This window comes from Misgurnus anguillicaudatus, chromosome 11, assembly GCF_027580225.2.
Source record: "Misgurnus anguillicaudatus chromosome 11, ASM2758022v2, whole genome shotgun sequence".
Lineage (NCBI taxonomy): Eukaryota > Metazoa > Chordata > Actinopteri > Cypriniformes > Cobitidae > Misgurnus > Misgurnus anguillicaudatus.
Genome location: NC_073347.2, coordinates 25,545,655 through 25,570,451, shown reverse-complemented (window position 1 = coordinate 25,570,451; position 24,797 = coordinate 25,545,655). Strand labels below are relative to the sequence as shown.

At 37.9% G+C, this 24,797-nt stretch overlaps 1 protein-coding gene across 2 annotated transcripts; it reads left to right on the top strand.

Moving 5' to 3' along the window:
* Positions 1-1,429: 1,429 nt before the first annotated feature.
* On the top strand, positions 1,430-24,780 carry rrbp1a (ribosome binding protein 1a). Of its 2 annotated transcripts, XM_055169939.2 has the most exons (28): positions 1,431-1,618; positions 3,126-4,893; positions 6,478-6,632; positions 6,865-6,987; positions 7,087-7,239; positions 8,995-9,113; positions 9,581-9,734; positions 12,475-12,613; positions 12,739-12,878; positions 13,168-13,202; positions 13,292-13,367; positions 13,466-13,503; positions 13,596-13,677; positions 13,758-13,795; positions 13,904-13,979; positions 15,373-15,413; positions 15,522-15,609; positions 16,082-16,174; positions 16,404-16,496; positions 16,597-16,686; positions 16,767-16,859; positions 17,930-18,001; positions 18,643-18,738; positions 21,714-21,797; positions 21,913-21,993; positions 23,674-23,775; positions 24,078-24,221; positions 24,310-24,780. In XM_055169939.2, exons 2-28 carry the CDS (start codon positions 3,153-3,155, stop codon positions 24,346-24,348), a joined length of 4,185 nt encoding a protein of 1,394 aa, XP_055025914.2. In that variant the 5' UTR covers positions 1,431-1,618; positions 3,126-3,152; the 3' UTR covers positions 24,349-24,780. The 2 variants fall into 2 exon arrangements, with proteins under 2 accessions (XP_055025915.2, XP_055025914.2); XM_055169940.2 differs by lacking the exon at positions 21,913-21,993 and having other exon boundaries at positions 1,430-1,618.
* The last annotated feature ends 17 nt before the right edge of the window (positions 24,781-24,797 follow it).

Here is a 24,797-nt window from a genome sequence, read left to right as displayed (position 1 = left end):
AATACAGTATATTTATGGTGGTAGTGATCAAGTATTATTTTGTATTGTAGCATATGTCTCACAATAAGTCTTGCTGGCATTTTTTTGTATAATATGGGTAATGAGTTATATGTGACAGATGCAACAGTTATAGACACACGCAACTATAAAGGAAATGCTGCTAAAAGAACTCAGTCATGCATGTAACACTATCATGTACAGTATTTACAGAGAATGCTCACATACAGTATAGAAATTAGCATTGTAAAATCTGTCAATACACAATGGCAAAACATTTCACCTGGAACGTGATAATTTGTAAAGATCATCTTGGGAGAGGCAAGGAGTGTGACGCAAGTGCGTTTAAACCTGCTTTGTTGTATCATCATTGTGATGTGGCCTAGTGTGACCTTTTACCACCCTATTATTCAATGTGTAAGAACTGTAACAAAGCTTTATACAGCTGCAAAATGAGTGCGGAATATGTGCATTTTGTGAATGTTTCATTGCTATTCTGAAAATCGACTGTGAATTTATAGTTCACCTAAGTTTTGGAGTACTATAAATCATCATTAATAAGTACAGTATACTTAATTATGGTTATATAATTAGAAAAACATTGTAATTTTGTAGTATTTTGTAAGGTAATGTATTAAAATGTATAACCAACAGATTATAAAATATTTTCATATTGTTCTGGACCAAATTCTGGTAATTCACACCCATGTACGTAAAACAAATGCGAATGCCACACGCCTGACACACCTTTCAAAGAATAACCTGTCAAAGTATATTAATTAAATTGACACTCAATCGATCATTGCTGTTTTATACCTGGGTGTCATGATATAAAGATAAAGATTCACATCTAGATTGCAGTTTTATTAGTTTATATATTTTTGTTACTCTCTTATAAAAAAACTATCTTATGGACTTATAAAAAATGCTGTAATGCTAGCTTTTATTGGTAACTTTTTTCCATTATTCCATTAAATCCATTATTGATATTCGAAATTTAAGAGTCTGTGTAAAGGAAATATGATAAACTGATAAAGAAAGAAAACCTATTAAATTACACAGTGCAGTAGGCCTATATTTTCTTTTAGACAAAAGTGAAACAGATTTTTATAAAAATTCAGTTCGGTTAATGTTTTTCAAAAGTTAATTACAACTAGGCTTTTGTCTTTATTTAATGTTAAAGGTGTGGTTACATTTTAAATTATTTACAAAATAAAAGGCTAAATGCCAAATATGCTTGCAGACAAACAGGTAAAACAAATTTCACAGAAACGCTGCCTATTTTTGATCGAGCCTTTGAGAGTGAAACTACAACTCCCAAACTCACAAAGACGACCCTCCTTTCTTTACTATCCCGAAATTCTATTGGTTCCCATGTGCGTGACCGACTCTCTTCTAACCAATGAGCTGCCGTTTAGACGGACGGTATGTGGGCCACTGACCGGCGTAATACCAGCGCCGAGAAAGTGCCACGACTCCACACAGACATCGACTGACTCTAGCCAGGATAAGATTTTTTTGTTTTTTGCTGGCGTGTGGAGATAGTTGGATACAAGATAATCACTTCTGTTTCAACTCTTTTTGAAGTGATTCATCCAACAGAAATCTGCCGCGAGAAAAGGTGAGATATAAAGCTTTAGCTAAAGCGTTTTATATTAAAAGCTTCAAAGAGTAGCAATTAGCCGCAAACTTTGATTCTCTTTAATTTATTTTATCTCTTATTAAACTAGCTCGTTACCAGTGAGGATCAAATGTATCTCATTTAAGTGAATAAACGAAGTGGTCTGAATAATATGAGTAAGATGTGTTTTTTATTTGAGGTTTAGGAGATGCTCGCGAGTAGACCGTTAATTTCAGCTTTCTGCTTCTCCTTTTGTATGCTAACAAAGAACGATACAAGTTTTAAATTTTATATGTTATAATAACTGTTTCGGTGTCAAGAAGTGTACAGACATTTGTATGGACACATTATTGACGTTTCAGAAAGAAAAGTATGGCTGAAGTGTTAACTTTCACTCTTCATTTCTTACTGTAGCCTTTTTTCAGTGAACAGCTGTAACATTATGAAAAGTTGTCTGCATGTTTTATTATGTAACGTTACATACTGATCAGTCTTCATTCATTTCCGGATAGAAAAAGTCCCACGCGATTTTTATTGGCGTTCATAGTGTACTTTAGTTTTTTTTATAAATGGATGTTGTGTAATTATACATAAAGAGGATATAGAATAAAACTATTTCTTGGCCCATATTGCATAATCTATTATTGGCTTTACGTGGCACACAAGATTAGATGCAGATGAGATATCTCATGGCTTTGACATGTAAATGAACTTTAAGACACATATTTTTTTTTAAATTACTTTTCATCTGTGATTATTGGTTAAATGTGTTAATTTTCACTGTGCATTTCTTTATTATACAGCTGTGCGAAGGTGACCACTTCCATGATGTGATTGTACAGCTGTGTATCAAAACCAAGCATAACGTTAATATCTATGCAAATTAGAACAGAATATATGCAAATCCATTTCCTAGGCATCTCTATTTCTCGGGTAGTTAATGCAGACAACTATTTTTTGTGTAATGTCTAGATTGTTTTATGTCTGGTAAGCAGCAGACTGTCCAGGGCCTTTTCCTTGCATTTGTGCTTTGATGCACGTTTGAAGTGTGAGATTGGTATGGCAAGAATAATCCCATGGAAGCAGCGAAGTGTAGCGCATGGTGAATTGGAATGTTACATAACTTGGCCTTCTCCACTTTTTAAAGTTTGCTGTTGAATGGTAGAAATATTTCCTTAGAGTTTGTGGAAAAATTACTTTATGATGACACGTGGTTTTGAAGCAGGGATGTACTCACTGTCTGAAAGCACACTACATTTCCAGTTCAATAAATTGGACACTTTTGGATCTGGAAACTTTTATTTAGTGTAAGTAGATATGCATTTGAACAAGAGAATTTAGCTAAATCTGCGTTTGGAGGTGCTTCATTCTTGTAAAGCTTATATCCAGTGCTTTAAAGTTCAAGTTTGGAAAAACTTTAAAGTACTTAAAAAGACATGTTATATTGCATTATAACGGATGAAAATCATGCAAATCTTACTTTCTTCATTGTTTTTTTGTTTGAAAGGTTTAATAAGAAAGATCACAGGCAATCATGGACATCTACGATCCTCAGACCCTTGGAATTGTTGTTTTCGGTGGCTTCATGGTTTTTTCTGCCATTGGGATTGTCCTGGTTTCAACATTTTCCATGAAGGAGACCTCATATGAAGAAGCTATAGCCAAGCAGCGCAAAGAGTTAGGAAAATCCCAATCCAGCCAACGAACAGACAAAAAGAAAAAGGACAAAGCTGAGAAGAAAATTCGTGGTAAGAAAAAAGAAGATAAACCCAATGGAAGGCTTCCAGAGTCTGAGGCCACCACTGAGGTTGCAGAGACGCCTGATGAGACCAATGCTCCAATTCCAGAACAAGTAGCTGCTCCAGCTCTTAAATCCGAAGCATCCTCGCAGAAGTCCGTTCAACCTGCTTTTTCTCAGAAGTCCAATTCACCTACACCGGCTCAGAAATCCTCTCCTCCTGCCCCTGGCCAAAAATCTGATGTACCTGCCCCTGCTCAAAAGGCTGCTCAACCTGCCCAAGCGCAGAAGTCCTCTCCACCTGCCCCGGCACAAAAGGCTGCTCAACCTGCCAAGGCTCAGAAGGCTGCTCAACCTGCCCAATCCCAGAAATCCTCTTCACCTGACCCAGCTCAAAATGCCGCTCAACCTGACCAAGCCCAAAAGTCCTCTTCACCTGCCTCAGCCAAAAAGTCTCCTCAACCTGCCCAAACCCAAAAGTCTGTTCAACCTGCCCAAACCCAAAAGGCCACTCCACCAGCCCAAACCCAAAAAGCCACTCCACCTGCCCAAACCCAAAAGGCCGGTCAACCTGCCCAAACACAAAAGGCCACTCCACCTGCCCAAACCCAAAAGGCCGCTCCACCTGCCCAAACCCAAAAGGCCGCTCAACCCGCCCAAACCCAAAAGGCCGCTCAACCCGCCCAAACCCAAAAGGCCGCTCAACCCGCCCAAACCCAAAAGGCCGCTCAACCCGCCCAAACCCAAAAGGCCGCTCAACCCGCCCAAACCCAAAAGGCCGCTCAACCCACCCAAAAGGCCGCTCAACCTGCCCAAACCCAAAAGGCAGCTCAACCTGCCCAAGCCCAGAAGGCCGCTCAACCTGCCCAAGCCGAAAAGGCCGCTCAACCTTCCCAAACCCAAAAGGCCGCTCAACCTGCCCAAGCCCAGAAGGCCGCTCAACCTGCCCAAGCCGAAAAGGCTGCTCAACCTGCCCAAGTCCAGAAGGCAGCTCAACCTGTCCAAACCCAAAAGGCAGCCCAAGCCCAAAAGGCAGCTCAACCTGCCCAAACCCAAAAGGCAGCTCAACCTGCCCAAACCCAAAAAGCAGCTCAACCTGCCCAAGAGGCAGCTCAACCTGCCCAAGCCCAAAAGGCAGCTCAACCTGCCCAAGCCCAGAAGTCTACTTCACCTGCCCCAACCCAGAAATCCTCTTCGCCTACTACCAACCAAAAACCCAATCTAGCAGCCCCTTCCAATAAAGATGCAGCAGGTACCACATCCTCTTCTGTGGTGCCTTCTGTCTCTCTACCGGCCCAAGATGCCCCACCTGGTCCCTCCCCTAAAGACAAGAGAAAAAAGAAAGCTAAAGCGAATTCTTCCTCTGTTGAGGTTCTAACAAAAACAGTGGCTCCATTAGAGTCCACCACCAAAAAGGTTCCTGTGATGGCGGTTCCTCCAGTAGGGACTACCCCAACTACAGCTTTGCCATCCAAGGCAGAAGAACCCAAACCAGAAGCTCCATCCAAGAAAAAAGCCAAGAAGAAGGCAGAACCAGGTATGCATTTATCTTCTTTACAAAATTGGCCATTGGAGGTCAGATATTTACTAGGCAGGATGCACGGTTGTATCCCATCTCATATATATATATATAGATTTATATATATATATATATATATATATATATATATATATATATATATATTGAAATTTTTTGCATTCCATATTGCATTTTTCTTTAATATCGTGCAGGCCTGCTACTAACATTACAACATCTCAACACTTTTGAGGTCATCTAAAATTAGGCCTGTAAAATGAAAATAAAAGCCAGTCTGAATGAGCATGTGTAGGTGTTATGTTTTTAAGGAAGCTTAGCCTCTGTACGCAATAACAGGAAGCTTCTGATAGGTTTACCAGCGGTTTACCAGACTCTTAAATACACAGAGATAAAGCTTTCTTGGTTAAATCATACAGATAACATCTTCATCTGATGAACCTCCAAGTTATGTCTGGAACAGCCAAATAGACAGTGAATGTGATCTTATGTTTAGATCCGTGTCACTTCCTGTTTCATTCATCTGGTTGAAAGTACACGTCTGGATTGTCTCTACTGACAAATATCCATGATGTGCTCCATTTCCTTTGTGGGTGGGGAATTGGAATGGCAGGCACTACTCTTTATTTGCTAATGTTGGCTCTGATTGGTCGTTTCTGCAGAAGCGAATAAGCTTAGTGGGACTATGTCTGAAGTGCTACTCGCAGGGGAGGCGCTAAGCTACATTCCTCTGCTCTTGTGCTGCTTTGTTTGCATGTGTGCACCGGGTCACAAGCTCATAAACACATGTGATATTTGAGGTTTCGTTTTATAACCTGACACTTGGTATAAATAGTGTTAGTGTCACTTGTTAGTGTCCCAGTTTATGTCTAAATACTAAATATCAGTTTTTACTCCCCACCCTTTTCTTTTCCTCATTGTTTATCACGCATACACTTTTTTTACTCACTTTCTGCCAGCAGAAAGGTAAGATCCACTCATCTACACAGATCCCAGTGTCCTCGGGCTTGTTCAAAACCATAGTTTTGGTTCAGCTGCACCTGTTAGGAGAGCACACAAAGGCCTTTAGTGACGGGACAATAGCAGTTTATCACCAGTCCTGAGTGCCATCTCACCCTAGTGCCACACTGCACTCCTGCCATGCTGGCACTGTATGAATGACACACTGAGTCAATAAAGATCATGACTGTACATATGCAAACATGAACATACTACTGTACAAGAGTCCACTAAATCGTCCGTTACAAGTAGCATTTGTTTCGGACTGTCTGATATTAGTTACAATTGTGTTTTTTGTGTTACTGCTTCATTCTGAAATAGAGAAAACACAATGGATTGAATGGTAGAAATTGTGGTGCAAGCATTTAGAGACTGGAGTAAAGTTGCTTGTAGACATTGCTCAAAAACACAAGTTTAGTGTGCACCCTGCTGTGACTGCAGACTACTTGGCACAAGTGAACCTTATGAATTTGAGTCCATACACAGTAAAGTACACAGACACACTCCATATCTCTCTCTCTCTCTTTTTGTGTTAATTGCAATTTTTTGTACATGCTTTCAATTACATACAATTGAATCTCTTTATAGTGGTGGCTGCAGACCCCGTGGACAGTCCGCTGTATCTGCCCTATAAGGCACTTGTTTCCACAGTGAGGAGTATGGTGTTTGGCGAAGGTGAAGCCCAGCAGCTCATTGACATTTTGTCTGATAAGGGTGGAGTCATCCATGACACCTGGCAGAGGGTATGGGCGTCTTATTCTCTGCCTGCAATAAATGATAAATTACTCTTGTCTGCTTGAAGTAAAATCATATCATGTATAAAGACATGATTATTGTTTCGCAAATAGTTTTTATCTAAATTCATATTTTCTTATCGATACAGGCAACGTCTGTTTCTCATTTATTAGTGTGCACTTAATTTACACTCAAACAGGAAGTTTGTCTAAGCAGAGCTCTGTGTGTGTGTGTTTATAGGCCACACCGAAGGGAGATCCGGTAGCTGTACTGAAGAAACAGCTGGAGGAAAGAGAAAAGCAGCTGGCAGCTGAGCAGGAGGACGCTGCAGCTGCTAAGAGCCGGCAGAGAGAATTAACTAAGGTGATGCCTAAGGTCATTCTTAAAAGTCAAGAGGAATTTGTTCATGTTTGATACGTCTAAGGGGCCAGATCGTGACCTGTGTTTTATTTGCGTTTGTAGGAGCTATCGGTGGAGAAGTCAAAAGTGACAAATGTGGAGACCAGGCTGAGCTCTCAGCTGAGTAAGCGCGAGCAGGACATAATCGCCTTGCAAGCGCGCATGCAGGCCAGTTACCAAGACCACCTCGCTGAGACACAGCAGCTCAATGCTAAAGTAAGATCTCAGCTGCTGCACAATCGTTTTTAGCTAATTTTATTATCTATTAGTTTGGTCTGTGACATCACTTGCCCAGTGCAACAGCGCAAGTTGCGCAGTTATAAAGTCTGGCATATCTGCTTCAAACAAAAATGTCAATTTTATCGTCAAATATTGCACTTTTGACACTTACTGTGTATTTCATAAACAAGGCTTGAGGAGCTTTTGCTGTATGGGGCCCGAGGCACCTGACCTCTTAACTGTGTAGCTTGTGCTGTTGCGGTAGGATGGCGACCAAGTGATGTCACAGACCAAACTTAAAGGGGACATTTCACAAGACTTTTTAAAGATGTTAAATAAATCTTTGGTGTCCCCAGAGTATGTATGAAAAGTTCTAGCTTAAAATACCATATAGATAATTTTTTATAGCATGTTAAAATTGCCACTTTGTGTTTTTTTGGGTGTGTCCTTTAAAATGCAAATGAGCTGATATCTGCACTAAATGGCAGTGCCGTGTTTGGATAGTGCAGATTAAGGGACGGTATTATCCCCTTCTTACATCACAAGGGGAGCCAAATTTCAATGACCTAATTTTTTACATGCTTGCAGAGAATGGTTTACCAAAACTACGTTTCTGAGTTGTTCTTATTCATGTTTTCTAGGTTGATAGAAGCACTGGGGACCCAATTATAGCACTTAAACATGGAAAAAGTCAGATTTTCATGATATGTACCCTTTAAAGGGGTCATTTCCCAAGACTTTTTAAAGATGTCAAATAAATCTTTGGTGTCCCCAGAGTACATGTGTGAAGTTTTAGCTCAAAATACCATATAGATAATTTTTTATATCATGTTAAAATTGCCATTTTGTAGGTGTGAGCAAAAATTTTCATTTTTTTGGGGGGTGTGTCCTTTAAAATGCAAATGAGTTGATCTATGCACTAAATGGCAGTGCCGTGTTTGGATAGTGCAGATTAAGGGGCGGTATTATCCCCTTCTGACATCACCAGGGGAGCCAAATTTCAATTACCTATTTTTTCACATGCTTGCAGAGGACGGTTTACCAAAGCTAAGTTACTGGTTTGATCTTTTTTTACATTTTGGAAAAAGGCAGATTTTCATGATTTCACAAGACTTTAAGATGTCAAATAAATCTTTGGTGTCCCCAGAGAGTATATATGTGAAGTTTTAGCTCAAAATATCATATAGATAATTTATTAAAGTTAAGTTAACATTTTTACATGTGCAAAAATGTGCTGTTTTGGGTGTGTCATTTAACATGCAAATGAGCTGATCTCTGCACTAAATGGCAGTGCCGTTGTTGGATAGTGCAGATTAAGGGGCGGTATTATCCCATTCTGACATCACCAGGGGAGCCAAATTTCAATTACCTATTTTTTCACAGGACGGTTTACCAAAGCTAAGTTACTGGTTTGATCTTTTTTACATTTTTTGGGTTGATAAAAGTACTGGGGACCCAGCTATAGCACTTAAACATGGGAAAACTCAGATTTTCATGGTATGTCCCCTTTAAGGAAATTCATTGAACAGTATTTTCATAATATCGATTGTTCGATTAGTTCTTGCATCACAAGCATCTAGGTGAATAGATGTGTAGTAGATGTATCAGTACTTTAAAAAAACGAACAGTTCACAGTTCATCACATTCATTCTTTTGTAGTTAAGAGGGATTTTTGTTTGTGTTTTGCTTGTTTCCCTTCAAAAAAGTTTGAACACATTCAGATATTTAAGAAAACATTCTTTTGTTGGTCAGGTCTTGGCTCTCCAGGACCAACTGGAGAAGGGGCCCAATGCTCAGCTGGCCCGTCTACAGCAGGAGAACTCCATCCTCAGAGATGCTCTCAACCAAGCCACCAGTCAGACAGAGAGCAAGTATGAACCTACAGCTCCTCTTAAACCCAATAACGCCTTGTGCATAGTTATTCTTTACTTGTTCATCTGTTTGGAAATAGTAGAAATGTAATATATAGACCACAGCATACTTTTATATCTTGTTCTAACAAGGCACAACATGTCAGATTTTTAAGCGATAAGCAATTTAAAGGCCCATGACTGGTTGAGACAAAACACGCAACACTTACAGTGTTGGCTGATTGCGTTTTATGGCTATGTGCACCGGTAATTCAGATAAATGCACTTTGACTGCATGTTCTTAAGTGCACCAAAGCTCTTATTTTATAAAGCAGTAAGCTACACAAGGAACTGTGTTGGAGATAAGCACGCAGGTACAAGAATAACTGTAATGCACAATTGTTTTTAGCATGTTGGCATCTTGATTTGTGCATTATACTTTATTGAAGTATGTAGTGTGGTGATATGCTTAATTTTTTCTCCATTAGGCAAAATGCAGAGTTGGCAAAACTACATCAAGACTGTGTTCGGCTCAATAAGGAGCTGACGGAAAAGAACGAAGCCTTGCAGGCTGAGGAGCAGCTCAAGAAAAGTCTGGAATCCAAAGCAGCTGGAGCTGAAAAGCAACTGGCCCAGCTGCAGGTCTGATCTCCACCCTTTAAACACATGATCTGTTCACTGCTGTCGGCAGGCACTTCTGTTGTTTAGTTGGCCAAAATGGCACTTATTAAAAAGTTCAAAGGCCACTGATTCTTCTACATTCTCTCCCAGCATGAGCACTATAGACTCATTAAGAGTTTTTCTTATCCTCTCGCTGGGCTGTTTAGCCTTTCACATCCAATCTTGGTTTCTCGCAATGTTTTTATGCATGTATTATAAAAGCTTGTTTAGACCCTGGTGGTAAAGTTCAGGGTTTGATCCCCCTCTGCGCTGGTGCCTATACTAATGAGAAATGTTCACATGCTGGTTTAACATTTGATTGCTGGTTTGATTGCTCAGTGGGTTGGAACGTGGCCCGCACTACGGGGAAGCATTTCTAAGAACGATCTGGAATGTGAACCTACTGAGCGGTACGGTTTCAAACAGATACATGCAAATGTGTCTAATCATTCTGGAGATTCTGTACATACTGGAAACACAGATAATTTGTGGTACTTTGCACTCTTAATTGTAGGCTTCCCAACTTGTTCATCAGCTTTACAAACAAAAGACCACCATATAAATAGATACATTGTGTTGTATTATGTTCTCTGTACTGGCTTAGGAAAGACGTAGGTAATGTCTGGAGAGTGTGAGTCAGCTTGTGTCTCCAGGCACACTTTACATGCTGTAGAGCTCACAAAAAGAAACTTAAGTCTTGTGGAATGTTATAATTAAATAATCATGTGCGGGGAAAACCAGTTTTTTTAATGAACAGTTCACCTTTAACCTTGCAAAGTGGTCCCCCCCAAAAATGCTATTGATAAATGCTAAACAATTAGAGATGCACACTGCAAAAAATGACTTTCTTACTTGGTATTTTTGTATTGTTTTCAGTACAATAAATATCTCTCATGTATTTTCTTGATGAGTAAAATTACCTAAGAGAATAAGTCTAGTTTTAAGACAGTGAATTTGTGCTTAAAAACAAGCAAAACAATTTAAGAAAAAAGTAAACTTATTTCAAGATTTTTTATCTTATCCCATTGGCAGATTATTTTGCTTGTTTAAGCACAAATATATGATATTTTTGTCTAAAAACTAGACTTATTTTCTTGGGTCATTTTGCTTATCAAGACAACGCTTCTTGATTTAAGAATTTTTAGTTATTGTACTTAAAACAAGACAAAAATACTAAGTAAGAAAGTCATTTTTTGCACTGCACCGATATTACATTTTTACACCGATACTGATAGCCGATTATTCAGATTGATATTGGCTGACACTATCAGTATCAGCCAATATCAATCTGAATAATCGGCTATCAGTATCGGTGTAAAAATGTAATATTGGTTAACTTGCTTTAACTAAATTTTGAAGATTACATTTTCTGAATGTAATTCGTTCATATAATGATCATTAACATTGAACATTAAACCAGTGATGTTCCTTTATATATTCTATACATCAAGCTCAAGTTCATTGCATTTTCCTGTTTTCTTTTGATTGACATGATATATCGGCCATGACTATGGGCTGTTTTTAAACTATCGCCCAATAGACGATAGTGTACACTGCAAAGAATAACTTTCTTACTTAGTATTTTTGTCTTGTTTTCAGTAGAAATATTTAAAAATTCCTAAATTAAGATGATGAGCAAAATTACTTAAGAAAATAAGTCTAGTTTTTAGACAAAAAATAAACAATTTAAGTGTATTTGTGCTTAAAACAAGCAAAAATATCTGCCAATGGGGGGAAAAATCTTGAAATAAGATTTATTTTCTCTTAAACACTTAATTCAAGCTAAATTTTTTCACCCCATTGGCAGATATTTTTGCTTGTTTTAAGCACAAATACACTTAAATTGTTAATTTTTTTGTCTAAAAACTAGACTTATTTTCTTAGGTAATTTTGCTCATCAAGAAAATACAACTTTATTTAAGATTTTTTAAATATTTTTACTAAAAACAAGACAAAAATACTAAGTTAGAAAGTAATTTTTTACAGTGTAAAATTGCTTTTATCAGTTGATACCGATTATTGGCCAAATATATTGGCGCATCATTCTCTAACAACAATAAATCTACCATTCACAATAAGTATTTAAAAAACTTTCGGGCTGTTAGACTGTTAGGAATATCAAAAACGTGATGACGTGCGCCCGTGGTTACTCTGTTAGCGTAAGCAAGTGGGCAGCTGACTTCAAACTTCTGACCTATTTGTCCAAACTTAAAGGTGCAATGTGTAAGTTTTAGAGGCATCTAGTGGTGAGGATGCAAATTGCAACCAACGGCTCAGTTCACTGCTCACCCCCCCTTTTCGAAGCACATTGAGAAGCCACGGTGGCTGACAAGTGACCGAGGTCGTCGTCTGAGACAACACGGAGTAGTCAGTCAAGCAAAAAGGTTAATGTAGTGACGAAACATGCTCTGTAGAAACGTTGCGGTGCCAAATGGCAATGTGTATGTCTCATTCTAAGCTAAAGGTGTTTATACACCACTTAAAACATGGTTATGCATATTATATTGCATTTCTGTCATAGAGCCTCCTAAAATGTACACACTGCACCTTTAACCCTAGTAAAAACTTGTAAGGACTAGACCTTTGTGCTATTGGAGGGATCTTTTTAAGTTTAGGTGGTTATGCTTCATCCTGTTGACATGTTTTGCTGTATTGATCAAACCAGCTTTGTACAAAAAGTGATATCCTGACGTTTGTTTTTGTTGTATGTTTATTATCGCAGGCGAGCCGGGCGAGCGAGGAACAGGCGCTGCAGAAGCGGCTAGAGGAAGTAAGCGAGGAGCTCAGACAGACCCAGAAAAGCAGAGATGGCTTTCAAACACAACTGGAACAAGCTCAACGGGACACCGCTGCTTTGGCAGGTTGGCAGTCAGCCATTCGGCTAAAGATTGAATTAGAAATACCACATCCTTAACTGGAAATGCGTTTGCACACTTTTGAATAAGTCATAAGAATGTAAAGTGTTTTCTTGTCATCTTAACTGCAGAGGCTCAAGCCCGTATTGCCAGCGTGGAGGCTGAACTGAAAGAACGGGCTGGACAGGTGGAGAGTCTGCAGAGCCAGCTGAAACAGGCACATCTGCTAATGGAGGCGAGCCAAAACACAGAACAGAAGCACAGTTCTGAGGTGAGACTTCACATTTCATGTCTGTAGGCTGCAACGGTTGTGCATTTAAATGCTTGAGCAGTAAATTGTTTTGATTCTCAGGAAATGCATACTGATAAAACCTTTTAATGCACTGTAAATCAGTTTGGATAATAGCATCTGTCAAATGCATGAATCTAAAACGTACCTAAGAAAAGCTGTCATTTATACAGTTTATACAAAGCCAATAATAAGAATAGCACAATGCACTCTTAATAATTACTTATGGGTGTGTATATAATGAGGTAATCATTTGCATATATCAATACAGGCTTTGATGGCAGAACTGGAGCAAGCAAATAGCAGGTGAGGCATCTGACTAGTTGGCTATGTGAATTAAAAATTATAAACATTTAGTTAAATATGTATTCACATTGACATTGTTTAATCTCTAGCCTAAAGGAAAAAGAGAGTAGAGTTTCAACTCTTGAAGAAGAGGTGACCCAACTCAAAAACACCATTGCCAGTCAGGTTAAGACATTTTGCTGCCGTTTTTTACTTAACCTGTTTAAGTTCTTAAACCTTAAAAATTTATTTTATTTTCTTCTGTTTTACATCCTGACCTTCAGGTGGAGAAAACAACAGAGATACAGCACTTACATCAAAGGTATAATAAACATGTTCTGTTGTGTTAATGCATTTCAGTCAGTATCGGTATGGCATGATATTAATCTGTTTATTGTTTTATTTGAATGTAAGCGTAAAAGAAAAGGATGACCAGATAGCAACTCTTCATGAAGAACTAAAACAGGTTAAACAACAAAGTTCAGATCTCAACAGAGTAAGTAAATCATCATGCTAAACAGTTTTCATTCACCTGACCTCACCTGTTTTAATGCCAGGTTTCTTTATTATTTATAGCTTGAAAACACAGAATTGCTGGAACAGCTACAAAACAGGTTTGCAAAATTTACAATCAAACCAACACCTACAGTTTAATTTTTTTAAGTGAAAATTAGTTTTTAAGCTGTTTGTTACCGTCATGCTCTGTTTTTCTGTTTTTGTAGTTTGAAAGAAAAGGAGTCTCAGGTGACTTCATTGGAGGAAGAAACGAGAAGGCATAAAGAGCAATATAACACTAGTGTATGTGCACATATCTTGTTCTCTTAGCCCTGGTAGACATAGACAATGCTTAGCTAAAGCCAGGAGGACTAGGCCTTAAATGAAGATACTTTAGCATCTTTTATAAAAATGTCTTACGAATGTGTGTCTTAAAAGAAATCAATGGCACTGGCTTATTTTAAGATCTGCCAATGCAAGTTATTTTCCGTTGATACAGGTCAAACATGTGTTTTAGTCTAGGACTAGCCTTGAAGGGATAGTTCACCCAAGGATGAAAGTGGTGTCATTGATGACTTACCCTCATGTCGTTCCAAATCTTCTGAACACAGTTTGGGATGTTTTAGATTTGGTCCGGGAGCTTGTTTGACCCTTCTTTGAAAATCTACGTGCGGTATACTGTCCATGTCCAGAAAGGTAATAAAAACATCATCAAAGTAGTCCATGTGATGACAGTGGGTCAGTTAGAATGTGTTGAAGCACCGAAAATACATTTTGGTCCAAAAATAACAAAAATTATGACTTTGTTCAGCATTGTCTTTTCTTTAGCGTCTGTTGTGAAGTGCATGCGTGAGACGAAAGTCATGTGACTGCAGTGACGTGGATGACGTACAACGCGACTGACGTGTTATCTGGTGCGCCACAGCTGTTTTTTTTTGTGGTGGTTTTTTGTGCTTCGGGGCTTCGCTAGCAGTCTGAGGGAGGCGCACGCTGTAAGTTTGAAAAAAAAAAAACCTTTGCAAACATGTCTGAGGATAACACGTCATCCGCGTCACTGCAGTCACGTGACTCTAGTCTTGCGCATGCACTTCACAACAGATGCAGAAGAGAAGACACTGTTGATGAAGACAATAAAGTCGTAATTTTTGGACCAAAATGTATTTTCGATGCTTCAACACATTCTAACTGACCCACTGATGTCACATGGACTACTTTGATGATGTTTTTATTATCTTTCCGGACATGGACAGTATACTGTACGTAGATTTTCAATGAAGGGTCAACAAGCTCTCGGACTAAATATAAAATATCTTAAACTGTGTTCCGAACATGAACGGAGGTCTTACGAGTTTGGAACGACATGAGGGTGAGTCATTAATGATATTATTTTCAATTTTGGGTGAACTATTCATTTAAGCCTTGTTTGTGAAACCGGTAGTTAGTGTGTTTCACTTTTTCAGAAAGCTTAAATCCACTTTTGCTTTGCATTACATGAAGGCATAAGACAGATGGTTTTATTCAAGCTGTGCCTTTTCAGCATGTGCATTCCCCAATAATTGATTACATGATTTTGACATTGCTAACCAGTCATGCTCTACCAGTTGAACAACAGGAATCATCAGTTTAAATTCTTGTTTCAAGTTTTTATTCATTCATTCATTCATTCATTTCCTTTTGACTTTTTGCTAATCTACAGCTGGCAGACTACACAGCCAAACTGGAGTCACTACATAACAGGTACATATATTCACCAAAGCCTGCTGAATGTTACCTGACAGACACCAGCATTTCCGTTCTATTATAAAAAAAAGTCTCTTCACATGCTGTTATGGTGATGTTTTACAGCATAACAGAGAAAGAAAGTTTAGTGACGTCACTACACAAGGAAGTGCAGCAACTCAAAGAATTGAATCAGTCACAGGAAAAGAGTTATGTAAGTAGAGAAAACACTTGTGGGAGTGTCTTGTGTTTTATTCAATTTGCACATTGATTCATTAAAACATGAATGGGTACACATCTTATTGTATGGTTTGCTGTACACTGGGAAATGTTTGCTGTTCTCAATTTAGTTTTAAAGGGACACTACACTTTTTTGAAAGTCGGCTCATTTTCCAGCTCCCCTAGAGTTAAACATTTGATTTTTACTGTTTTGGAATCCATTCAGCTGATCTCCGGATCTGGTGGTACCACTTTTAGCATAGCTTAGCATAATCCATTGAATCTGATTAGACCATTAGCATCGCCCTCAAAAATAACCAGAGTTTCAATATTTTTCCTATTTAAAACTTGACTCTTCTGTAGTTACATCGTGTACTAAGAGTGACGGATAATTAAAAGTTGTGATTTTCTAGGCAGATATGACTAGTGTGCTTTAGGCCTTCACTGATCATTTATTGTAATTACAGGAAAATTTGGAGGATATGCTGAAATCTTTCCAGACTGAGACCAAAGAAGTTCTTCATTCCCTTTTCCCACACATCAATATAGAGACAGAACAGGTGCTTCATAAAAATCAATCATTTTGGGTTTCATTAGGCTTGTTTTAGAAATCCAGTTACCTAATTTATGATGATAATAATAATAATAATAATAATAATAATACCTATTATTGCAGTACTTGGAAACATTCAATTGAATCAGAGTTTTTACAATTAAAGATTTTCTTTGCTTAATGTCAATACTTCTAAATCCAACTCCTTCCTGTGTTTTTATATTCTCTTCATTAAGACCAAATGGCTCCAGGACTTTGCTTTAAAAGCACAAGAGGTGTTGAATCAGAACCAGCACAGTGAAGGATCTCAGCAAAGTACAGAGATGTCGGTAAGGATGCTACATTTCTTGCCTTGTGATTTTGTGATCTCAAAGTGTGTCTCTCTTTAGTGGGATACTTGTTATAGTTTAATGTTATTTTATTTAATAGGAAGTGATGGAGAAACTACAGGCCGCCCAGGAGGGTCAGTGTACACTACAGGCAGAATGTGAACAGTACAGGAGTGTACTGGCTGAGACGGTGAGATTATATTTCAGAAAGTATTTCAGTGAATCCTTTAAGAAGCTGAGACTGATCTGGATTTATTTCCTGGTATATAGGAGGGAATGCTGAAAACCCTTCAGAAGAGTGTGGAGGAGGAGGAGACAGTGTGGAGATCCAAGTTAACTGAAACAGAGGAGCAACTGAGGATGGTGTGTCTGCATACTGTATAAATACACACAAATCCATACAATAAATCCACTCTTGTTTTAAGTAAGGTTTATAAAAGTTTCTATAATAAAGCCACAATCTTTGCCATCACGGTGCAACATTTCAAAGACAGGGTTCCCACGAGTCCTTGAAATCCTTGAAAGTTTGTGAACCTGAGGAGGGGAATTCAAGGCCCTGGGAAGTTATTAAAAATAAGCATGCATAGATACAGGTCATTGAAAGTGCTTGAATCTATTTTATGCAATGAAAAAAATCAATTCCCTGTGTAGTGTATGATAATATTATACAAATTCTAGACTTTTTAAGCACACCTGCTAATCTGTTCTCTTTAAATGCTTATATCTTCTGTATGCGAATGTTGATTCATACCACAATTCTTTTTTTGCATAGTTGTGTTTGACACATGAAAACGTCTCGGGTTACGTATGTAACTTTTGTTCTCTGAGAAGGGAACGCGAGGCTGCGTCTCCCTTGCCATACTTCCTGCATCCTTGTAACGCCGTCTTTGGCAATATTTTAGATATCGATATACTTACTGGCTCCCGCGCCACCCTGTCTTTGTCGTTAAGCCTCACCATTGGTTGAATTTGATATACACATTCAGACACACTTACCCCTGGAAGCGGCCCCAAAGTGTCACCGCAGTGACGCAGCGCGAGTTCCTCGAAAGGGAACTGTAACAATGTAGCTTAAAAGGTAACACGATGTAACCTTGCTCTCACTTGAAATTTGTCCCCACATTTATTCACATTTAATTTGAGGGTATTAGACCTGGAAAGTCCTTGAAAGGTCATTGAATTTGAAGTTAACTAAGGTCTGGGAACCCTGCAAAGGTTAACCACAATTGTATAAACCAAATCAGAGATGTAGTCTACGTACACACTGTATACAAGTTTCCATTAATCCTAGGAAGTCGTCTTTGTATGATTGTTACTTAGGTTTTTAAGTGTTCATGGAAGACCCCAGTCTGTTTTTGGAAACTGACTGAGTGTAAATGATCATTCTTTTACTGGTGGGACAAGTTTCAATCTGACCTTCTCTCTTTTTTTAGGCACTTAAAAAGGTGCAGGGATTGGAAGACACAACAGAGAGTTTAAGAACAGAGAACCAAAGCACACAACAGGTAAAGTTTACCTGTAGACATGAATTAACTCTCTCTTATAAATAGATTGAACCTACGTGAATGTTTCCCATGAAATGAAATAAAACAAGATATTAGATATAAAAAGAATTGGCACTGCTATTACTATGATAGTAACAATGAAATGCTCAATACAGCTGTTCTGGCTACAGAAGTCCCGCCTTCCAGTTAAAAAAAAAAGAATCATCAATCAATAAAAAAATTGACGATTTTCTGGGGGATGAGCTCTGTAGAGGTGCTTTTTAATCTGTGCACATGTGCAGGATCTGAAGCGACCTCCAAAAAGGTGTTTTTAGTGCAACTTGAGCTTAAAAAGCAAAAGTTTTGGTACAGTAGATGTCAGGTTTAATTGTTGATCAGAAATATGTTGTTTTAATGTGATCTAAGCACATGATGTTAGAGATATCTCTCTTTCCCCATTTAAGTAAATAAGACTTTTTAGTCTTTCATGACTGAAATAACTGCCCGTAGGCGTTGCAAGCATGGCTTCCTAGTGGCGCAACTTCCTCAAAGAGACGTTTACTGTACATTTTCTTTTAAAGCTTTGTGAAGCTGTTTGTGACCTTCCTGTGAAGATCTCGCATTGTATAATCAGAGAATTGAATGTGTTTTCTTGTGTGCAGCTGAAGGAGAAGGTGATTCTGCTAGAGGCTCAGCTAGAGAAACAGCTGCAATCAGTGACCATTGATAACCAGAGCCAATCTGAAGAGATGACACATGTAAGAGCAAAATTTGGTCTTAAGGCCTGTTCACAATAATAGCCGTGTACACTACTGTGCAAAAGTCTTAGGCCATCATGCTACCATTAGATTTGTTGTTTTTGCAATGTTATAGTGATCATCATACATAATTATTTCTCAGTTTCTTTATTAGAATACAACCAGAAAAAACAGCAAATGTGTATGTAGTATTAAAAACAATGTAAACGTATAAGCTGAAGTGTATTTAGGGTAAACTCCCCTTCAACTTGAGCAATAGCAGGCAGCTGCATGATCTCTTAAACCTAAATAAAATTAAATCCTAATTTCTAATTCTAATCTAATGACTTTAGGATTTCAGTCTCCTCAAAAAAGCTGAAAGATGTGTTTCGTGCCTAAAGAGGTCACACTAAATACTGACTGATGCCTGAAGACGACATTTAGTTCTGAAAATTGTTTTTAATTTTGTTTACATATTTCCTGTATTTTCTGTTTGTATCTTAAAAAGAGAGAAATAAACATGGATGGACATTAAAACTTTGCTAAAACAACAAAGCTGATGATGGTGGCCTGGGACTTTTGCACAGTATTGTATATTGCAGTACAGATTCAAGCCATTTGGAAAAGTGTTTTTGAGAAATTGAAGTTACAACATAAGCAAAATGTAAGATCATTTACAATGTATTACAGTGTATTACTATGTCTATACTCTGGGATGCAAACTTGTCACCTTTCTGCAAAATTCGCCGTTTCGGATCCAAAATAGGTCATTCTTGTGATTCATCTAGATTTGAGATGAATCACAAGATCCAAAATAGGTCATTCTTGTGATTCATCTAGATTTGATTTGTTTTTGAAAATGGCGGGCAAGTATCCAGTCACCTTATTTGCTGTCGAAGTTTAAGCAGTCTGTTCAGATTAAGCGCACTTGTGAAAGTAACAAGTAAAGGTGCGCTGGTTTGTTTGCCTTGACAGAAAGTGCACAGACACATGAAACAAGTCTCAGGTTAACTCCCAGATCAGGGAGGGATAACCGCAGTCACCGCATTTACGGTGAAGCCTTATGCGTAATGTAGACTCAACTGCTTCATATGTACTTTTACATAGTCATTAAATTTACATCTGTTATCTGTTACAGGCGTCCTGTGCAAATAGTAAACGAGTTTGAAAGTTGCTCGTTCAGGATTCGTATTCATGTACACACTGTATTAGAGCTGTGACTGTAAGCTGTAAACAAAATCGACCTCTGATGAAGTCAATACACCTTTTGCGAGTAGACGTCACAGTTACGTCACTGCAAATGCGCGCGCAATGTGGTGGCAGAAAAACAGTGGAAATGAATTAGACAAGTGAAACAAACAATATAACTCACTAGAAAATGTCTTCTTGTGCTGTTAAGTGTCAGAATAGGAATGCCCAAAAAAAGATGACCTTCATTTTTACAGTATACCGTCGTCGAAGACACCATTTAAAGGTAAACGTAGGTGTTTATGGTTGCAATAAGCCCTTAAACGGACAGACTGGAGTTATGAAATCATCTGGAAAGCTATAAATAATTAGAATAGAAAAAATAATTAGAGAAGGTTCGGGGTTCTGTCGAAGTCTGTTCCCTCTATGTGTCTCTTATAGCGTTTTCATCACGTTACATTTATAATTTATTTAGAAGGATTAAAGATTTAAATGAGTTAATAATATCAATAATATCACCATTTATTAAATATTTCATATTTTTTCAGTTTTCTATTACTTCTTTTTACCTTATATCTTAGTCTATGTATTCTTCCTGTTTTTTTTTTTTTAATTATGATGTTTACATACTTAATAAATATATAAATATCACACACACACACACAATGTAAAGTGTTATTAATATATAAATAGTCCTATGCAAATTAATTTGTATGTAAACATAATAGTTTTAGAACAAACACGTAGGCTAAAAATATAAGGAAGAAATAATAGAAAACAGGAAAATTATTAAATATTTAATAAATCATATTATATAGAAAACATATTAATATTGCTTTTATATGTACTTTAGCGATTCATACTGTAAAAATAATTGATTTACCAATAAAAAACATATACATTACATACATGCACACATATCAGTAGCCAAGCCATTTGAACTTTTAATTTATTTAAAAAATAAATGTAACGTTGTGAAAATGCTATAAGAAACATTACACTAAAGAGAAATATAGGGGAAACAGAATTCGACAGAACACCGGATCCATAAAAATCACAGTTTAACGCTAAAACACTTTAAACACTATTGCAGAGCTGTCACTTTCTGCCACCAGTTGTGCTCCGTCCACAAAAAACTATCATCTCTGTTTGCAAACACGCAAAAGGTCTATACGGAAGTGATTTAAACTGCATTTCTTCGACTTGCCACTAGAGGCTGGCTCCAAAAGGGAGTCAATTCCCATAGACCCCCCCTCATGTTAAAATGCCCAACTTAACAGTAAAAAATATGTTTACAGCCTGGTACAAAAATAGATGGCGACGGCAGGCACCGCCTACTTAAAGCTTCAAAAAATGATCTTTAGAAACCTATGGGTGACGTCACGGACACTACGTCCATCTTTTTTTTACAGTCTATGCTTTAAACGTGTATTAGCCCATTTAGTTTCCACATTTTTAACTCTAATAAGGGTTACCATTCAACATGAAACCCGTATACAACATTAAATAGTAAGGTTTGTAAGGTATAAACAGTCTGGTTTAAAAATTATTGTTCAACTACTATCTATAGCAATGCTACAGCGCTCTACGACTGCCTGCCAAAAAGTTAAATCTGTGTGACATCCAACTGCAGGATCTCTTTTTCCAAGTTTTATACTTGATAAGTACACAGAAGCATCTTAAACATCTTCAACATATCCATGGCATGTTGTGTGTGCTTGTTGTGAATAGGCCTTATATATGCTTCATATACATTTTAAGTTTAGTTGCTTTAGTGGGGATTTACCCATTCATTTGCTTGTTTTCAGTTGAAGCAGCTTTTATTAGAATCCGAGAGACAGCTGAGCGTGGCTCAGAAGGAGGCTCAGGCACACAAGGAGGAACTTTCACAGGTTCGTTTTTTTCCAGTATAGTAGCATGTGCCCATAATTCTTTGTTTTACCCACAATCCTGCCAAGGAAAGATCCGCTAGAAGTTTTTTTTTTGAGTGACAGCTTCCTTTTCCAGGTCAGACAGCAGCTGAGTGACGTGACCCAGCGAGCTCAGGGAGTGGCAGAGAACGGGCAGCCTGAGGCAGAGGAGTGTGAGGTTAGGGTGCGACGCACTAGAGCACCCTGTGAACCTTATTGACAGCACTAGATACACAGTACAATACATAACCTCAATAAGTACTATGCTGTGGTTTATAGCTGTATCCTAGTGTATGAGTAGGCTACACCACAACTAGTAAGATCAGTTCAATTACTCTAGATTATGCATTTGGTTTACATGCATAAACGCTCGGGCTGTATGCGTATGGTGTTTGTGTACCGTGATGGTGACTTAAGTTGTGCCACATACACTGTACCTATCTGCTGGCATATACTGTATGTTAAAGGGGTTTAGTGCAGTTGTTAAATTAGCATCTACAGTGCATAGCGGTGGAAATTCAAAGTATGTGTGGCTGTAAACCAAATGTATGTAGAATCTACAACTCAATAAGATTTGATAATATTTGGTATTATTTTCTTAAGTGGTTTTATCCCATTTTTACTTTGTCCAGTGCTGCCAATGAGGGGACATCTTGCTTACAATTCTAACCATTTATATTTGAGCTTTTCTTTCAACAGTTTCTTTTAACCCCTGTCTTCATTTTGGGTTTTCATCTTTTAAAAACACTAATATTTATCTTTTGCATTTAAAACTCACCTTATTATATGAATTATGGTTGTTTTTATACTATTAAAGGCGGAGTGCACAATGTTTGAAAGCCATTGTTGATATTTGAAATGACCTAAACAAACACGCCCCTACCCCAATAGAATCTGGACCTTCTTTTAAAAGACCCGCCCCTACACATACGCAACCCGGCAAGGATGTCGGTTAGTAGACACGCTCTTTACTGCTGATTGGCTATAAGTGTGTTTTGGTAGTCGGCCCGTCTCCTTTTCCAAAGCGTTTTTCAAACATTGTGCACTCCACCTTTAAAGGGACATTCCACTTTTTTTTTTTAAATATAATTTTCCAACTCCCCTAGAGTTGAACGTTTGATTCTTGCCGTTTTGGAGTTCATTTAGCTGATCTCCGGGTCTGGCGCTGGCACTTTTGGCATGGCTTGGCACGGTCCATTGAATCTGATTGGACCATTAGCATCGCGCTAAAAAATAACCAAAGAGTTACAATCTTTTTCCTATTTAAAACTTGACTATTGAAAGTAACCAAGGGGACTATTTTCGGGTGGTGCGTAATATCACTAAGCCTGCTGCAGCCATGTTACATCAGCAAAGTCCTTGATTATTACGCCAGAATGAGAGTATAGTCACTAGCCATATCTGCCTAGAAAATCGCAACTTTTAATTTTCTGTCAGTCTAAGTACACGATGTAACTTAAGAAAAGTCAAGTTTTAAATAGGAAAAATAATTGTTTATTTTTTAGCGTGATGCTAATGGTCTAATCGGATTCAGTGGATTGTGCTTGGCTATGCTGGAAGTGGTAGCGCCGGACCCGGAGATCAGCTGAATTGATTCCAAAACTGTAAGAATCGAATGTTTAACTCTAGGGGAGCTGGAAAATGAGCATATTTTCAAAAAAGTGGAGTGTCCCTTTAAGTAAAATGCGTACTTCTACATGAACATGAAGCTCCTATGTTGGCTGGCATGAATTTTTTTTTAGTGGATATGCAAGATCTTATGAAATGCTATCACACTTTATTTCTGTCTTTTGTCTGTAATAACAGCTAGATATGATTTAAATGTGTTTTTACGTAAGTTTATTAATGGTTTCTTCAGGTTCAGGCTGTACTGGAGCAGACTTTGGGGAAACTGCACAGTGAAGAGGCCCAGAAGTCAGCAGAAGACGCTGCATCCATTGAGGATGTTGTTCAACTGAAGGTGCAGAATATTTTGACTTTTTATACACTAATTTAGATATTTTGTTCTCGGTTGGAAATTATGTTAATGGTCCATAATCAGGTTAAAAATATTTTTTGTGTTTTGTGAAATCTGCAATTTATGTGAAATAATAAATTTAAACATGGTAGACACAACAGACCAATGCTTATGAAGTGTATCTGATATTAATACTAATATAGCCAGTAATGTGTAATTCTTGACTAATTATGGCTTTATTTTGCCAGTCTAGATGTTTCTTCAAGTTTCTTGTATAGATAAATGTTTGCATTTTTACTTTTTAGGAGTGTCTAGACAAGGAACGAAAAATGACCAAAGATTTGGGCCAAGCAGCCACCAAACTCCAGGAGTTGCTACGAAACAGTCAGGACAAACTTGCCAAAGAGAAAGAAAAAGTCCGAACCCTCGAGGAGCAACTTCAAGAAAAGGTAAACGCATGTCAAAAAATGAATAAAAGTTAACTGCATGAGCAACTGAACGGCTACTGTAATGTCTTTGTTTTTGTGCTCTCTTCAGGGGACTGGTGGTGAGCCGAAGCAAGGCACATCTGTTTAAGGTGGAAGACACTAAAGATTTTGCCAAAAATTGCCTTAAGACGACCAAAATGAAGCATTCCAGAACATATTTTTCTTTTCATCGTACTGTAGTCCTGTTAAAATATTGCACCTTTTGAAAAACTAATGCAAAGATTTTATTTACGAGATGCGTTGGAGCGTTTTTACTTAACATTCCATCTAAAACCTTCTGGCTATGTCAGAAATTATTCCCAAACTGCCTTATATTTTCCTATACCTCTACCCCTGATGTCAGTGTTAAAAAGGGAAACCGTATGTGCGTTAAGCGTACATCAACTAGTGCAATTACATGTAAATGAATGAATATGCATCATGTTATGGTACATGGATACAGCATTTGGAATGCTATCTTTTGCTGGCTGAAACACCACTGTATACATTTGATAATGAATAAACTGCAACACAGCTTTAAGTCTTAGTTTACTCATT